Source organism: Canis aureus, chromosome 23, assembly GCF_053574225.1.
Source record: "Canis aureus isolate CA01 chromosome 23, VMU_Caureus_v.1.0, whole genome shotgun sequence".
NCBI lineage: Eukaryota > Metazoa > Chordata > Mammalia > Carnivora > Canidae > Canis > Canis aureus.
The window spans coordinates 8,194,428-8,209,474 of NC_135633.1; the positions used below are offsets into that span (position 1 = coordinate 8,194,428).

At 45.6% G+C, this 15,047-nt stretch overlaps 1 protein-coding gene across 1 annotated transcript in view; it reads right to left on the reverse strand.

Annotated features, from left to right (window-relative positions):
* Positions 1 to 9,109: 9,109 nt before the first annotated feature.
* SLC6A5 (solute carrier family 6 member 5) overlaps positions 9,110 to 15,047 on the reverse strand; it is a 56,290-nt gene continuing 50,352 nt past the window's right edge. Inside the window, exon 15 of the mRNA XM_077866206.1 lies at positions 9,110 to 13,800. Within this exon, the coding sequence (XP_077722332.1) occupies positions 13,645 to 13,800 (156 nt within the window). The 3' untranslated portion in view covers positions 9,110 to 13,644. The remainder of the gene's footprint in view (positions 13,801 to 15,047) is intronic.

Genomic DNA, 15,047 nt, shown 5'->3' on the forward strand with positions numbered 1-15,047 from the left:
ACCCAATTTGAAATCGGGCAAAGGATCTGAATAGACATTCCTCCAAAGAAGATACACAAAAAGCCAATAAACACATGAAAAGATGCTCAACACCATCAGCCATCTGGGAAATGCAGATCAAAACTACAGTGAGCTATCACTTCACAGCCACTAGGATAGCTAAAAATCAAAGAGACAGATAATAAATGTTGACAAGGAAGTGGAGAAATTAGAACTCTCCTATAACTGCTGGTGGGAATGTAAAATGGTTCTTCAAACAGTTGAACATAAAGTTACCATATGATCCAGCAATTGTACTCCTAGGTACACACACATGAGAAATGAAAACATATGTCCGCACGCTAAGTGATACACAAACGTTCCTAGCAGCGTTATTCATAATAGGCCGAAGGTGGAGACAGCCCCCCACAATGTCCATCAACTGATGAATGGATAAATAAAATGTGATATATTTATATTATGGAATATTACTCAACAGTAAAGAGAAATGGAGTACCCATGCACACCACAACACAGATGAATCTGGAAAACATTATACTAAGTGGAAGAAGCCGGTCACAGAGGACCACATATCTTATTCCTTATATAGGAAATATTCCTTCTCTAGGCAATGTCCAGAATCAGCACCCAGAACCTATAGGGAAAGAAAGTAGCGTAGCGGTTGTCTAGGGCTGAGGGGAAGGGGAAGGGAGGATGAGCTGGTGACAGCTAAAGAGCACAGGGTTTATTTCGGGGGTAATGAAAATGTTCTAAAGCTGGTTGCGGTGGTGGATGAAGAACTCACGGATTAATATACTAAAAGCCATTGAATTGTACACTTTAAATAGGTTCACTGTATGATGTGTACGTTGTATCTCAATAAAGCTGTTTTTTAAAAAAAAAACAAAAAACTTCTTTAAGGTCATGAGAAAAAAATTATAATATGGCCAAATGAGGACTTGTGACTTTTCCCTCCTCCCAAACTCGCTTCCTGCTGCCTTCTAAGGAGACAGAAACCAGCCTTCACCAGATGCTGCAACCAAATAACCTGGAGTTATCCTTGACTTGATTTCCCTATACCCCCACATTCACACCATTAAGCCCTGTCAGTCTACCTTAAAGAAAAATCCCAAATCAACCACCTCGCACCACCCTCTCGCTAGTCCCACCTTGCTCTAGTCCATCACATTTCCGGGTCTCCCCACCAATTCCCCATTATTCCCTCTGCCTCCTCTCTTGCTGCTTATAATTCACTCACCGCCCTCCCCCCCACAGTCATAATCTGCTTTTTAAATCATGTGTCAAATCCCATTCCCTTGTGGGGTGGGGGGGGGAAATAACCCCTGCACTTTCCCACCATGTTTTGAAAACATCCACACATCTTAGGAGGCCCCTGCCCACCTTCCAGCTGTCTCTGTGCCCACTCCCCGCCTAGCTCCATCCAGATCCACTTTCTTGCCATTCCTCAAACTTCCCAAGTTCATACCCTCCTCATGGCCTGCTCCCACTACCTGGAACCATACATCTTTGTGTGGTTCTCTTTTGACATCACTCACATCTCCAAACGACTGTCAACTTCTTGGGAGCCCCTGCATCAGGAAGGGGGCTTCTCCTCACTTCACTGGGGCCTCTCTCTCTCTCTCTCTCTCTCTCTCTCTCTCCCCCTCCCTGCCTCCTTCCCTGGCTTTATTCTTTAGAGTGCTTCTTATTATCTGAAAAAACGATTTAGTCATTGACTTATTTATACTGTCTCCCCAGTATAATGCCAGCCCCACAGGAGTAGGATGTTTGCCTTTCTTGTTCACCAACATATCTCTCCACCTAGAACAGTCCCTAGCACATTTTCAGAGCTCTATAAATGTTCATTGAATGACTCAGTGGAGAGCCCCCAGGAAGCAGCGTGGAGACTGGATCATTTCTCATTGACCATCACCAAGGCAACAGACTGCCTTCCCGCATGGGGGGCCCCCAGAGCTGCTCCATTGCTGACTCTTTCTGGGACAGCAGAGTCTACAGAGGGCAAGCAAGAAGGACTCCTCGTAGTTTCCAAACTAAATCCATAAACTAGAGGCAGATCCAAGGCAGACAAACTTTGCATTTTGTTTACTGCCCTTCTGTCCCCCTCATCAAACTGCTCTCCTTTGTCCAAACGGCCTTTCAACTACCTTCACATTTATGGACACATAACAAGCTTCCTTGTAAAACTGGAGAAAATCAGACGATAATGCTATTACAGATTGGACTGTGTCCCCCAAAATGGTAGCTGAAATCCTAATCACCAGTACCTGTGCATTGTTTTCTCCAGAAATTGTGTTTATGCAGATGTAATTGAGTTAAGATGAGGTCGTCGGTGTGGGCCTTAATTCGAAATGGCTTTCTAAGAAGAGGAAAATGCCATGGGAAGACAGAGCCAGGCAGGGAGAACACCATGGGACAAAGGAGGCAAATAAGGAGGTGCTGCAGCCACCAGAGCTGGAGGACACAAGGGAGGACCCTCCCTCAGGGGGCTTTGGAGGGAGGATGGCCCTGCCGATGCCTTGATTTCAGATTTCTAACCTCCAGAGCTATGAGAATCTAAGTGTCTGTTGTGTTAAGCCTTCCAGTTTGCATTGCTGTGATACGGCTGCCCTAGAAACTAATACCAGGGCCAATTTGGAGGCAGAGCCTAGGAAAACGCAAAAACCCCGGGTCTCCTTCACAAACCTGGAGGCCCCAGCACTCTCTGAAACCATGCACCCCTAGCCTTGGGGGGTGTTCTCATTTCCTGAAGCATGCATCCAATCATAAAGAGGGGTCAAATGGGTATATTCATACACACACTTCTGTCTCGATACGAATATATAAATTCTACATGAAAAATGTCTACTTCCAATTACAACATTCAAACTTAAATGATATCCAAATTACAAGGACTTATATTTTGCTAGGCTAACTACTGTCCTTCTGTCTTGCAGCTTCAAATACTTTTTGGACCAAAGCTAGGTATCAAACCTGCAGGAAGACAGATAGAAAAATCTTTAGAGAGACATATAGATAAAGGCATCTCATAATTCACTAGCTGAAACCCTCCTAGTCTCCAATATCAATAATCTTGGATGAGTTTCAAGTTTCTGATGGCAAGAACCAAGGTGTGCACATACCCACATTTTGTTAACTGTTGTGCAAGCACGTGTTGTCCATTCCTGTAGACCAGGGAAAAGCAGACGTGCTACCCTCAAACAGGATAGTTTCCCCCTACAAGCAGGACTTGCCCCAACCCCGCCAGAATAATGATGGCTCCATTTTTTACATGTAACTCTGGGTGGGCTACTGCTCTAAGATAAGTGCTTTCCATGGATTTAGGCCTCAAAACAACCCAACAAGGTTAAGTGGGATTAATATACCTACTTTAGAGATGTGGAAACTGAGCCATTTGCCAAAGAAGTGACTGAGCCAAGCTTCAAACCCAAGCAGTATGACTACAGAATCCGTGCACTGAACTGCTAAGCTACCCTGCTTCTCCTAGGAGGAAGCCCATGGATTCAGCCTCCTTGTTGAAGTCTTGTGGGAGATGAGTAAATAGCAGCTCTGTTCCCCAAGCAAGTTTTAACCAACTGATAAGTAAAAGGGTTAGCAGGAGGCCAAACATGACTTTTATGAAGATAGACACAATACTGAAAGACACTATCCCAATGTGGAAGCCCAAATGGACTGGCCACCCACCCTCCCTCTAAGCTGAACCTCGGCACAGCCCTCAGCTCCCACTGGTGCAAGTGAAGTAAGAAAGTGAAAAAGAACTCATTGCGAAATGAGGCCCAATAGCTCTCCCCACACCTCTGTAAGGAGTAGGAAGGGAGTGGAATAAAAAGCCAAAAGGGCTTAAGGAAAATCTCTCACCATGGAAAGCAAAAGTGTGGGGAAGAGTTGACTGACTCCCCTTCATCAACTCTCAAACTTCCCTCCGTAAAGTCTCCTTCTACCATCCAGTGTTGCTGGGCTCCCAACAAAAGCATCTCCCTGGTCTTCTTCTCTCCGGGCCTTAAACCAATACTTCATTCCTAGGACAAGTCCCCCGTACGCAACAGCAACGTTGCTACTGGGAGCAAGGCACCCTTCCATACCTGCTCACACGGAGTGAGGAGAGAGGGAGAAGTCCTCACTGAATTACAGCTTTCATGAGCAGGCTTATTGACCCAAGGCCATGAATAGCCACTGAAGGAATTTCAGGCCACGGGATGGCCTAGCGAGTGATTTGAGAACTAGGAGAGCCTCCTCTAGTTACTTTAGGCAATGCCTTATCACATCAATTCAGAAGACTGGCTCTGCTAGCCACATAAAATGGAAATTGTCCTTTCTGATGCTTTTTTGACCACTTTCCAGAGTCACAGGCCACAAAAATTCCCCTTGCCAACCAAGTAACACTAAACTTTCTCACATTTCCCAGTGGTTCCCTGGGTTTCCTTCCAGTCATTCTCGTTTGTTTTATGACCTGTATCAGCAAGGATTCCATCTGGCTTCATATAACAGAAAAACTCCCAAACAATAATAACTTCAATAAGAGATGTTTAATACTCTCTCTCTCTCTCTCTCTCTCAGATAAAGAATTCTATCTTTAGAGAATATCTAGAGCTAGGCCATCCATGTTTCATCTGGTGGTTCTATGAATCCTCAGGGAGCCAGGCTCCTTCTAGATCTCTGCTCTACCATCCCTATGACTCAATACGGGTGCTGCTACTCCATCCAGCCATTATCTGTATCTATCATCTATCTATCCATCCCAGATAGCAAACATGGAATAAAGAGAAGGAGAAGAACATATTTCAGAGTCCCATGTGTCACTTCTACTTACGTTCGGGCAACACTTGGTCATGCGGCCATCCATGCCCTATGTATCTGTTACCTATTGCTGCATAACGACTGACCACAAACTTTCAGTGGCAAGCAACACTATTCTCAGTGGCATACAACACACAGCTGCGGGCTGGCTGGGATTCAGCTCGTCTGGGCTGGTCTCAGCCGGGCACTTCTGCCTCGGGCCACAGTGGCTGAGCTGATTGATTTCTCACAGCAGGACTGTCAGTCGCGTGGTTCTCTCCCACAAGCCTTTCATCTGCCTTGGACCAGTGGTTAGCCAGGACATGTTTTTCTCGTGGCACCGGGGGTCACAAATGAGCAAGCGGCAATAAGCCAGGTCTCTTAAGGTCCAGACTCAAAATAGGCCCCCTGTCGCTTCTGCTCGCATGCTGTTAAAGTCAAAAATTAATCTGCTCATGATGCAAACATAGCCCAGATGTGATTCAGGGTTGGGGAAAGAAGTAGAGCCAGTAGCCAGTCTACCATACCTGGCTGCAGGGGGACTGGGAAATGTCACATTTGGCTGAGTGACAACAAGCCTAGTTAAAGTCGAAGATGTTACTAAAGAATGGAAGAACAGAAATCCAGAGGAATTCAGTCTCGACCCCTCTCTCTCACACTGTACCAACTTTGCAAGATACCAATACTGGCTTAGTGCCAGTTCACCTTGGCCCTACGTCTAGACGCATTGTGTGTAGGGTTGTGAGGCACTCCCAAGAAGGCAAGAACGGGGAGGGAGGACGCCTCAGGACTACCATGGGCTTGGGCTTGGCAGTACTCCCCACTCTGGAATAGGTGGGGCAGAGTGGTTTTTTTAAATTATTATGGTCTGTGCCAAAGCTCCCAGGAAGAAAGCTCAAATTCATACTACCTCAGAAGGCAGGGCCTAAAGCTCTATCTGCCATCTGTCCCCAATACCCGCATGGGATGAACATGGTGGGGAAATTGTGCAAATGAGCATCCCTCATAAGTCACCACGGAATCCCTCTGCCTCCCCTGAGTGAGAGGAGAAGGCATGAGAACAGTAGTGGGATAAAAATATCCAGTCTGTCCTGAAACCCCCTGAGCCACACCTGCCCCGGCACCTGCCCTGGACTCTGAGACGGTGCCAAGATCCGGAAACTTAGCACGCAGCACTCAGCAGGGCAAGTCTCCAAGACCTTTCTCCAGCCCCACTGCCATGTCTGTTCCTATTGGCTCATGCCATCTCTGTGCTGATTGCTCTAACTTCTAAATGTAACCCCAGGTGGCCCTAGTCACATGGGTCAGGAAGGAGATACCTGTGTAGACCCCCTATATTTCTAGATATATGACATGGTTTGGTGTCTTGGAGTTCACTTCTGACATTTAGAAAGGGCTGGTTTCTTGCATAAACAAACCAGTGTTCTTGTCTCAATTTCCTCCCCAGTCTCATCCGTCCTCGACACAGAGACCAAGTCAATATTCCAAATGCACAAATCTGACTCTCATAGTAAATACCCAACCTTTATGCAGTCTTACATTTTCACATACAAACTTCAGTTGAATCCTCGCAGCAGCTCTGGGCGGTGGGTATAAATGTCCCTGTTTCACAAGTGATAAACGGAGACTGTAAGCAAGGAGCTGAAACTCAACCCCAGGACGATGCTTTGTCTCCAGCATCATAGCTGCCTAGGCCAGGAATGCCTCTCCACCATTCAAGAACCTTCCATGGCTCCCAGTGGCCTGTCAGGCAGCATTTGGACTCTTCACGTTGGCATTGAAGGACTTTGTCAAGTCCTAAACTACATTTTCAGCCTCAGTTCTCACTTCCCACAAGAATATGCTATACCTTCCAATTCCATCCATCACTCTTTCTTGAAATGGCCTGTCGTACGTCCATGCCATCACTTACTTACCTCCATCTGCCTGGAAACCTCATCTTAAAACCCTCCTCATGGTCAAAATCCTTTTTAGATCCCTGTCTCATGAAATCCTCTCAGCCAGAAGAAATCTCTTCCTCTGTACCCCCTTAATATATTCCTATCCTAAATCCTTTTGTGGCACGCGGTACTCTCCACTGTGTATGTTGGCAATGTACATACCCATCTTAAAGCCCCACTCACTCTGAGTAACCTGGACGGAAGGATCTAATTCACATTTTTCTTGCGCATTGTTACGCTGAGCTCTGTTCCTTGTACAGAGCCAATACTCAATATTTGCTCGTTCAGTTAAAAAACATGTTTATTGAGGGGACGCCTCGGTGGCTCAGTGGTTGAGCATCTGCCTTTGGCTCAGGACATGATCCTGGAGTCCCGGGATCGAGTCCTGCCTCAGACTCCCTTCATGGAGCCTGCTTCTCCTCCCTCTGCCTATGTCTCTGCCTCTCTCTGTGTCTCTTGTGAATAAATAAATATTTTTAAACAATGCATTTATTATCTACTGTGTGTCACAAACTCTTAGGTACTGGAAACATAAATAAGACCTGAATAGAGTGTAAAAGTAAATAAATGAGTGACAGGATCAATGAATGGTGAAAATATGAGTCTGTTTCGATGTGGATCCACACTATATTCTAATCATTGTTTTCTCCTAATCCTACAAGTGTCTGGAGAAGTTTGCTGGAAAAAGAAAGCGGGCTAAGTTAAATGACTTGCAATATCACAATTCTCATAAAATTATAGATTACACTAAGATGCAAGAAAGGTGTGTCTCAAACCACACAGAGTCTGTTTTACACAGTAGATTGTGTAAATCAGAGAAGTAAATCCAATCTTTGCAAAGCTGAGGTATCTCAGAAGTCACTGGAGGAGTTTCCTGTTGTTAAGAGCCCCCATGGTGAATTTTCTAGATAGTGACTACTCCTCCCACATTGACTGATCTCTTTGTAAATCCAGTTCCCGCAAAACAGACTGTTGTTCAAGAATTTGTGTATCAGAGATACTACAGTGAATGGTCTTGGACTTCCAAACAACTGTGAGATTCTGAATCTCTGCTTGCAGGAGAGACATCTAGAGAGGAGGAGGAAAGAAGCAGGAGCAAAAGCAGAGGACCGTCCAAGCAATAAGCTCAGTAGGAAAATAGCTGCATAGTACAGGGGACAAACAGCTGCCAAACAAATAAACAAGAGGACAGATTAGATGGAGGGAGATGGGAGAGTTGTAAAAGCAAACACCAGCACCAGCTCCTCCCAGACAGAGCCCTGCACCCATCTTTAACAGCCCAGAGTAGACTGGTCCTTCCATGGATGCATGAGCTCTGTGCTTCCCACATTTTGTCATTGTCGCCATTAGGGAAAGCCTATTTTTTTTAGGATTTACTTGTTATTTTAGAGATAGAGCATGCCAGTGTGCATGGGGTGGGGGTGGAGGGAAGAGAGAGGGGTCAAGGGAGAGAGAGACGCTCAAGCAGACTCCCTGCTGAGCACAGAGCTCAACACAGGCTCCATCTCATGAAAGACATGGAGTTTGGTGTCCCCGCTGAAGTGTACTTACAGACAAGCCTGAGTGTGTGCGTGGATCTCATTGCACATGATGGACACGTATGCTCTTGGCAGGTTTTCAGATTCAGCTTGTGAGGGCATTTGATTTCCCCCTAAAGGAGGCCCAGCTCATCCCCTCATCTGCCAACCCAGAAGCTGAAGATGGAGAAAGAGCGCGATTGTTATACTCGGTCGAGGACATGGGGGAGCTTCCAGGCTGGCAGGATCAGACAGGAATACCCAGCCACGGTGTCTACACGTAACACAGGAACTCAGGGCCCGTGTCTCAGCAGGCAATGGGGGGCCACCTACTCAAAAAGGGGGAATGGCATTTATTAACTTGTTTAACAGAAGTAGTCTTTCTACTAGGCCCTGAGTTTCTTGAGATCTCGGACTGTCCTATTTTTTATTCTGTTTTGCCTGGGGTCTAACTCAATGAAGAAGCTACTTAAATGTTTGCTGAATTGAAATAGAGTTGACTTGAAGCCTGACAAAATGGTCATTCAGACACACCCAAGGATTTAACTCACCCCTCCCCTCTGTTCAGATTCATTCACATCTCCCCCTCCCTCCCTCCCTCTCCTTCCCTATGAGAGGTAATTAATAATTCAGCCAACAATAGTGCATTCTGATGGTTAAGAGTATAACAATTTAATTGGTATTTGTTTCTGCAGCAGCGCAATCTCATTTTCCCAGGAGGGCAGTTTTCCATTTCTGTTCTGGGTTCCTCCCAATAAAATAGATCAATCCTGGGGATACCTGAAGGCCATTCGTTAAGAGAGAACGTGGGGAATGGGTTCGTAATAGACACAATACTATAATCATCATGTTTTAAACACTGACATTTATTTAGGGTTTCGTGAACTCATACATTATTAAGATAAATTCTAATTTATATCAGTATATAATAGGCAAATATATAATACAATAAATTGCATTTGTAGACATAAATACAAAATTTGAGGTAGGGCCTCAAGAATAATGACTTTTTAAATGAATAATGCACAGTATATAATACACACTCTGTAAGATATATATATATATATGATGCATCATTTGTAACATAATATATTTTCCTCATGTACAGTTAATGAAAAAATATACGGACCTGATTAGGGAACATATCTTTATTCATAGGCAACAGTATCACATAAGACGCCTGCACTTAGGACATTAGCCAAGTACACAATTTCAGAATAAACCTATCCCACGATAGGTCCATAATAAAGTGCAAAAGAAAGACCAAAAAAAAAAAAAAAAAAAGACAGACAAAACAGGTCCTAGTCAATTGCTAAGAATCACCCTAACAATAAAATACACCTATAAGGCAAATGGTTACCTGAAGATGTATTTAATCCACAGCAGGCAAATCAAACCACCGCTTTCAGAGGCGATGCATGCCCAATCTGAAAATACTTCCTCTTTGGCTGCAGGAGGCTCAGAGGTGACCCCAGCCGAGACCGCAACTCAAAACTATTTGGCCTTCCCATACAGTGGAAGCGAAGTCTGGGAAAGACACAGAGCTTCGCTCTACAAATCCTTGGGACACTGGGGAGGGAGGACTATCAAGATGAAACTCACCCACCCAGCGCGAAACAGAGGAAATGCTCGTTTGCTGGCCTTGGCCTTTGGTGCCTGCAAGCCAACCTGCCATACAACATGCTCTCACTTGAGTCATCTGCCTCACAGAAGAGTGTCACAAAACCAAATCCGGGGACGGCAGGCAGCAGCAGTGGGACCCTGCCGTCGCACGTACGTTAGTTAAGCAATAGCTATTGTGCAAGCCTCTGGGATGAGGACGATGACTGATGGCCAAGGGAACAAAGAGGGAAGAAAAGTTTTCATTTCAGGCCCTGGGCAAACCACGCTGACAGGTGAAGGCTGTCAGGGAGCACTGAGGCACGTGGCGATAACAGAGGAAGAACTTCATCGAGGGAAACTCCACTCTGATGCGATGTTCGCGGAAAGACGACCCCAGTCTTAACCACTTCAAGATCATTGTGTTAAAGTCTTTTTAAAGTGCCGCTCGCTGAAATACCAGTTGATTACATTTCTTACACATTCAAAACACATTGGAAATTTCGAAGCCGTTGAGGTCATTGAGATTTTGCGTTGACCACAGCTTCCATGCAACGGATACACACAAAGGAAAAAGAAACAGGCAAAAGAAGACCACACCGGACACACCTGTATGACAAACGTGACACAGCCCTAAGGAGAGTAAAAGTCACTAATATGCAAGACAAATATTTGCATAAGAAGCCACAACACCAAGAGTTAAGAAATACACATTTTTTTTTTTTTTTTTGTCCTTTAAGGATAGTACAAGGTTACTGCTTTTAACATATGGCTTTTTTTCTCTCTCTCTCTCTCTCTCTCTCTTTCTTGGAATGGGTTTCTGGCATTTGTTGGTGTCGGGAAATAACCTTCCAAGTGGCACACACCCCACCACTCTGCACAGTGAACCAACGAAAAGGTTTTCCGACTTGGTGTTTAACTCAGTTTGAAGGAGAGCGCTCAGGTAGCAGTCTGTGAACAAGGCTGTCCATTTTCATTTCATTCGTTCAATTTTTTTTTTTCTTCCAATTGACGGTGGGAGAAAGCACAGAGCAGGAGCCGCCGTGGGGTCAGCACCCCAGCCAGGTCCGGGGGAGCGGCTGCAAGGTGGGGGTGCTCCAGCGCCGAACCCCTCTGCCAGGGAAAGCCTCGGGGCCGCAGTGGCTACACGAGTGGGGACAACCGGCTTTACAAAGTCACTGTTTCCAGGGGAGTTCAGGACCTTTCATCTTGAGGCAAACTTTACATGAGACTTGGAAATCGTAGGGAAGAGGAAAAACACTGCTCAGGGCACAGCTCCTGGGGCTTACCCCGGACAGACCCCAAGGGACGGAACTGTAGGTGCCCCCGCCCACGACACACAGGAGGAGGGCCCTGCCCTCACAAGTCAACTTGCAGCTCATTTAAATTTCCCCCCTTCTTTTAATCACTACAGCACTAATTAGCAGAAATCGCCTTGGCATCCAGCATCAGACTCCCGTTTTCGCCAAGAGGCGCAAGAGAGAAGCCAAAAGAAATCATCATCATCATCATCATCATCATCATCATCCGTCCTGACACACGGGTACCAGTCCCGTGAGAAGAGGATGCTAATTGATTTCCAGCTCTGCACCCCAGCCTTCCAACTGGAAAGGCTGCAGATCCTTTCCAAACCTAAGTCAGTCCGCCCTGCCTCCCCCTCCAGCGGTCACCCATTGGAGAGGCTAGTTTTGGGCACCACTCCGTGGAACCTGCTACAGGAACGGGGGACCCCCATCCATATGGCTTTCTCGGGAAAAGAGGGTTCGTGGCAGACGGTCACTAGGGGAGCCACTGGGACACGTGAGGCCACCGCTCGGCTCCCTAACGCCATGCGTGGGGAGGCTCCGCTTAGTTTCTGGGATAGAGCCCCGCAGGCTCTAGCTCTGGGAGAGAGGCAGGAAAGGAGGGCAGGGAGGGGGGAAGAACACACGTGCACTGCAGACGAGAGGGATGAAAACCCACAGTTCAAAGCCCAGCTCTGTTTCCTTTCTCTCAAGTTTCCACGGGCAGTTCTTGAAACCTGGAAATTCACGGCATTGTCGGCAAGTGGCAATGACACCTGCCCCAGGAAGAGGAGCTCAGTAGAATGAGTTAAGACCTCTTTTTCAATAAACGAAGTCATTTAGACAAAAAAGCAAAGGAAAACATGTCACACGAAGGTCTTCTGTTAGGTTTCACTGCGGTTGAACGGGATGAAAATGTCACATCAAAAATACAAGATTGAAACTGAAAACTTTGGCCTGAGACCCTGTAATATGAAGACAAACAAACAAAGTGATGGAGATGGTCTCCCCTAAAGGAAACGATTTTAGGTTTGGATATTATTACCGTAAGGAAAAAAAAAAAATCCAGACTACACTACTCTAAACTCACCATCTCTACAGTGATTCATAAGATATTTATAAGGATAGAAAACACCACTACGGGTACACACTACATGAACACATACCACATTTTAAAAATTTCATATATGCGTGTTCAGGATACAAGAAGGTAATAAAGGTCACGGCTTCGCCAGTCTCTGCAGACATATGATTCGCTCTCATTAGAGCACAGTTATGAGTACTGTGAATTGGGAACTCTTAAAATTGAATCAGCTAAATGTAGTCTTAAAAGCTATAGTCTTAATTGGCTCACTTGCTACTTACCTAAGCTGTATTTATCAGAAATTCCTGTAAATACAGTGACCTAAAATGTACTACCAGCACAGTGAATATCATGGTTGCTTTCTATTAAACTCCGCGCTTCTTCGGTTTCTCTATGACCACAGTTGGCATTTACTGTGAATGAAAAAAGAGTAAAAACTGAGAAAGTGTCTGTCTTGTACGAAGTTGTGTCTTCTATATGTAAAATATATAGACAGAACCAGGGTAAGTCTTGTTTTCCCAGAGGCTGAGACACAAGGAATCCACAGCTCATAGAAAGACATTTTTGAAGAGAAGAAACATGGGATCATGACACTGAACCACAGCGCTAAATGTCATGTGCAAACTAGAATGGAGCTGTACCATGACCGCGTAGAGGCACGAATTCGCGATGCCTTCTTCTGCCCAGGTGGAGAAAATGACCAAGAGAATTCGCAAATACGGTTAACTTAAAACAAAAATAAATAAATAAAAATAATTTTTTAAAAGACAAGCGAAGGACGAGAGTTCTTCACCGAGATTCGCAGCGTGCAGAGACGGGATATCTGAGTTCTCGGCACGCTTGAAACGGTCGGTCTAAATGAAGGAAAACAGATCCCCAGTTGCAAATGGAAATGCGAACTCAGCCACTTCAGCGGTGTCCAAATCCACTGGCTTGTCTTGCTCTAAAACATTTTGCAGCCACGGCTGACGCTCCAAATATACCCTCCTCAACTTTCTGTATCTGCAAGAAATTACTACATTGCTCAGCAACACTACTGAGTCCAAACACCAGACTTGTGAGTCCGCCATCCTATATACGTCTCGATGGCACCACCACCACCAACACGCGGTGGATCGCTGACCAAGTCATGCATACCTACTTATGGCTTCACTGGAAAGTGCTCACCTAGTTGATCCACCCCTGCCAAGTACGGCATGTGCTCAGAAGACCAGCCCTCCTGGAAACTGACGCCATGGACACAGGCAAAGAGCGCCTCGAGTGGGCTGTCTAGCTCCTGACTACAGCATGCGACACCCTATCTTACTTTTCTACATAACCACTCTCATGCATGGACATGAACCAAGATGTGGGGAGAGAGAAGAAAATGGGAAGAAAGTTGGGGAAACCATGAGGGGAGGCAGAGAGGAAAAAACAGGATCAAGCCTGGGCCATCCCATGCCGTCGGACTAGCACTGGGTTCCCAGTTCCAAATCCTTCACTGGCAGTTTGAGTCCCAGGGAAGAGGTTCCCAAGGGGTCGATCATGTTCTTGTAACGCTCTCCGCGGTGCTGAGCTAAGAATGGGCCCCAGTCCGGCTGCGGCGAGCACACCAACTTGAGCCTCTGCAAAGAAGCCAAAGGTACACAGGGTCACAGAAGCAATGCACCTTCCTCCCCTAGCACCGCCCATCGATCCCCAAACTGCTGGCCACTGCTTTCGCCAAGACCCTTCCTCCAGGGTCCCCCTTGAGGGGTCCCCCGCCAGGAGATGCAGTTGAAAACCTCAGCCCTAACAATTAACTAGGCTGGGGAACCGTTAAAGGCGAAACTTAGTTGGTTCACTTGAAAGTATTTACATCACCCTGCAAGCAATATTACAATTGCTCAGGGTCTGCCTTGCCCAAGATTAATAGAGGATAAAGGGCCCAGATTTTAATTACACATTTTTCCCCTCCAAATGAGGAGAATTTGCAAGCTTCTCTCTCCACTGCCAAACGCAGTCTTGCAAAGGACATGCGCTCAATTACTTCTGTTCTGTGGTCTCAAGAGTGGGTTGTTACATCAAAATAATTGGATTTTATTTAGCATATTTCTCCAAAGTATATAAATGGCTGGGGGACGGGAGGACCTGCAACTCCAAAGACGCATTGCCAAGAGTAAGCAAAGATTTTAATTATCTGTTGACAAAAATCTATGCTTCTGACTTGGTTCAGCAGTGTGGGTTCTTGCAGGCAAGCTAGAAATAATAGGAACTATTATTCTAACATGGAACTTTTTACGGAAAACATAATTTGATGGGAATATTTTTCTAGAAAAAAGAAAGAAAACATACTTCTGAGTATATAACGGGGAACAATTACATGTTTATTATCTATTAACGTGAAGCTACTTCTTAGAGCTGTTAGTTTAATTTCCCCTTAAGCATCGGTTTGCAACCTTTGTGTCCCAAATCAACCATAATAAATTTATGTAGCCAACTCATCAGTTTTGGGAATTTCCACCTAAGACAAAAGTAGCAGAGGCTACACCAGATTCCTGGGTCAGTTGGCAGGAGGTTCATCTGGGGCAAGAGGAAGACCTTTCTGAGGGTAAAGGGGCCCCCAGGAATTTACCTACAGGGGAGAGCAGACAATTTCCTGAGGATGGAAACTGGAATCCCACTTCAGTAAGGAGACTCCTACATTCCCTTTGTTAACTCTATCTCCATCTGTAGTCCGTTGAAAATAAAAGCCACCTCCCCATCACGTAGACATCTGTGTTGTGCATTTACTCACACACTTTATTCTCATTTTGCTTCTCCCTCCAGAGTCTCTGTGGGATGCTCTCTTCCTTTTCTTGGCTGATGGACCAAGAACAAAGCCTTACAGCTG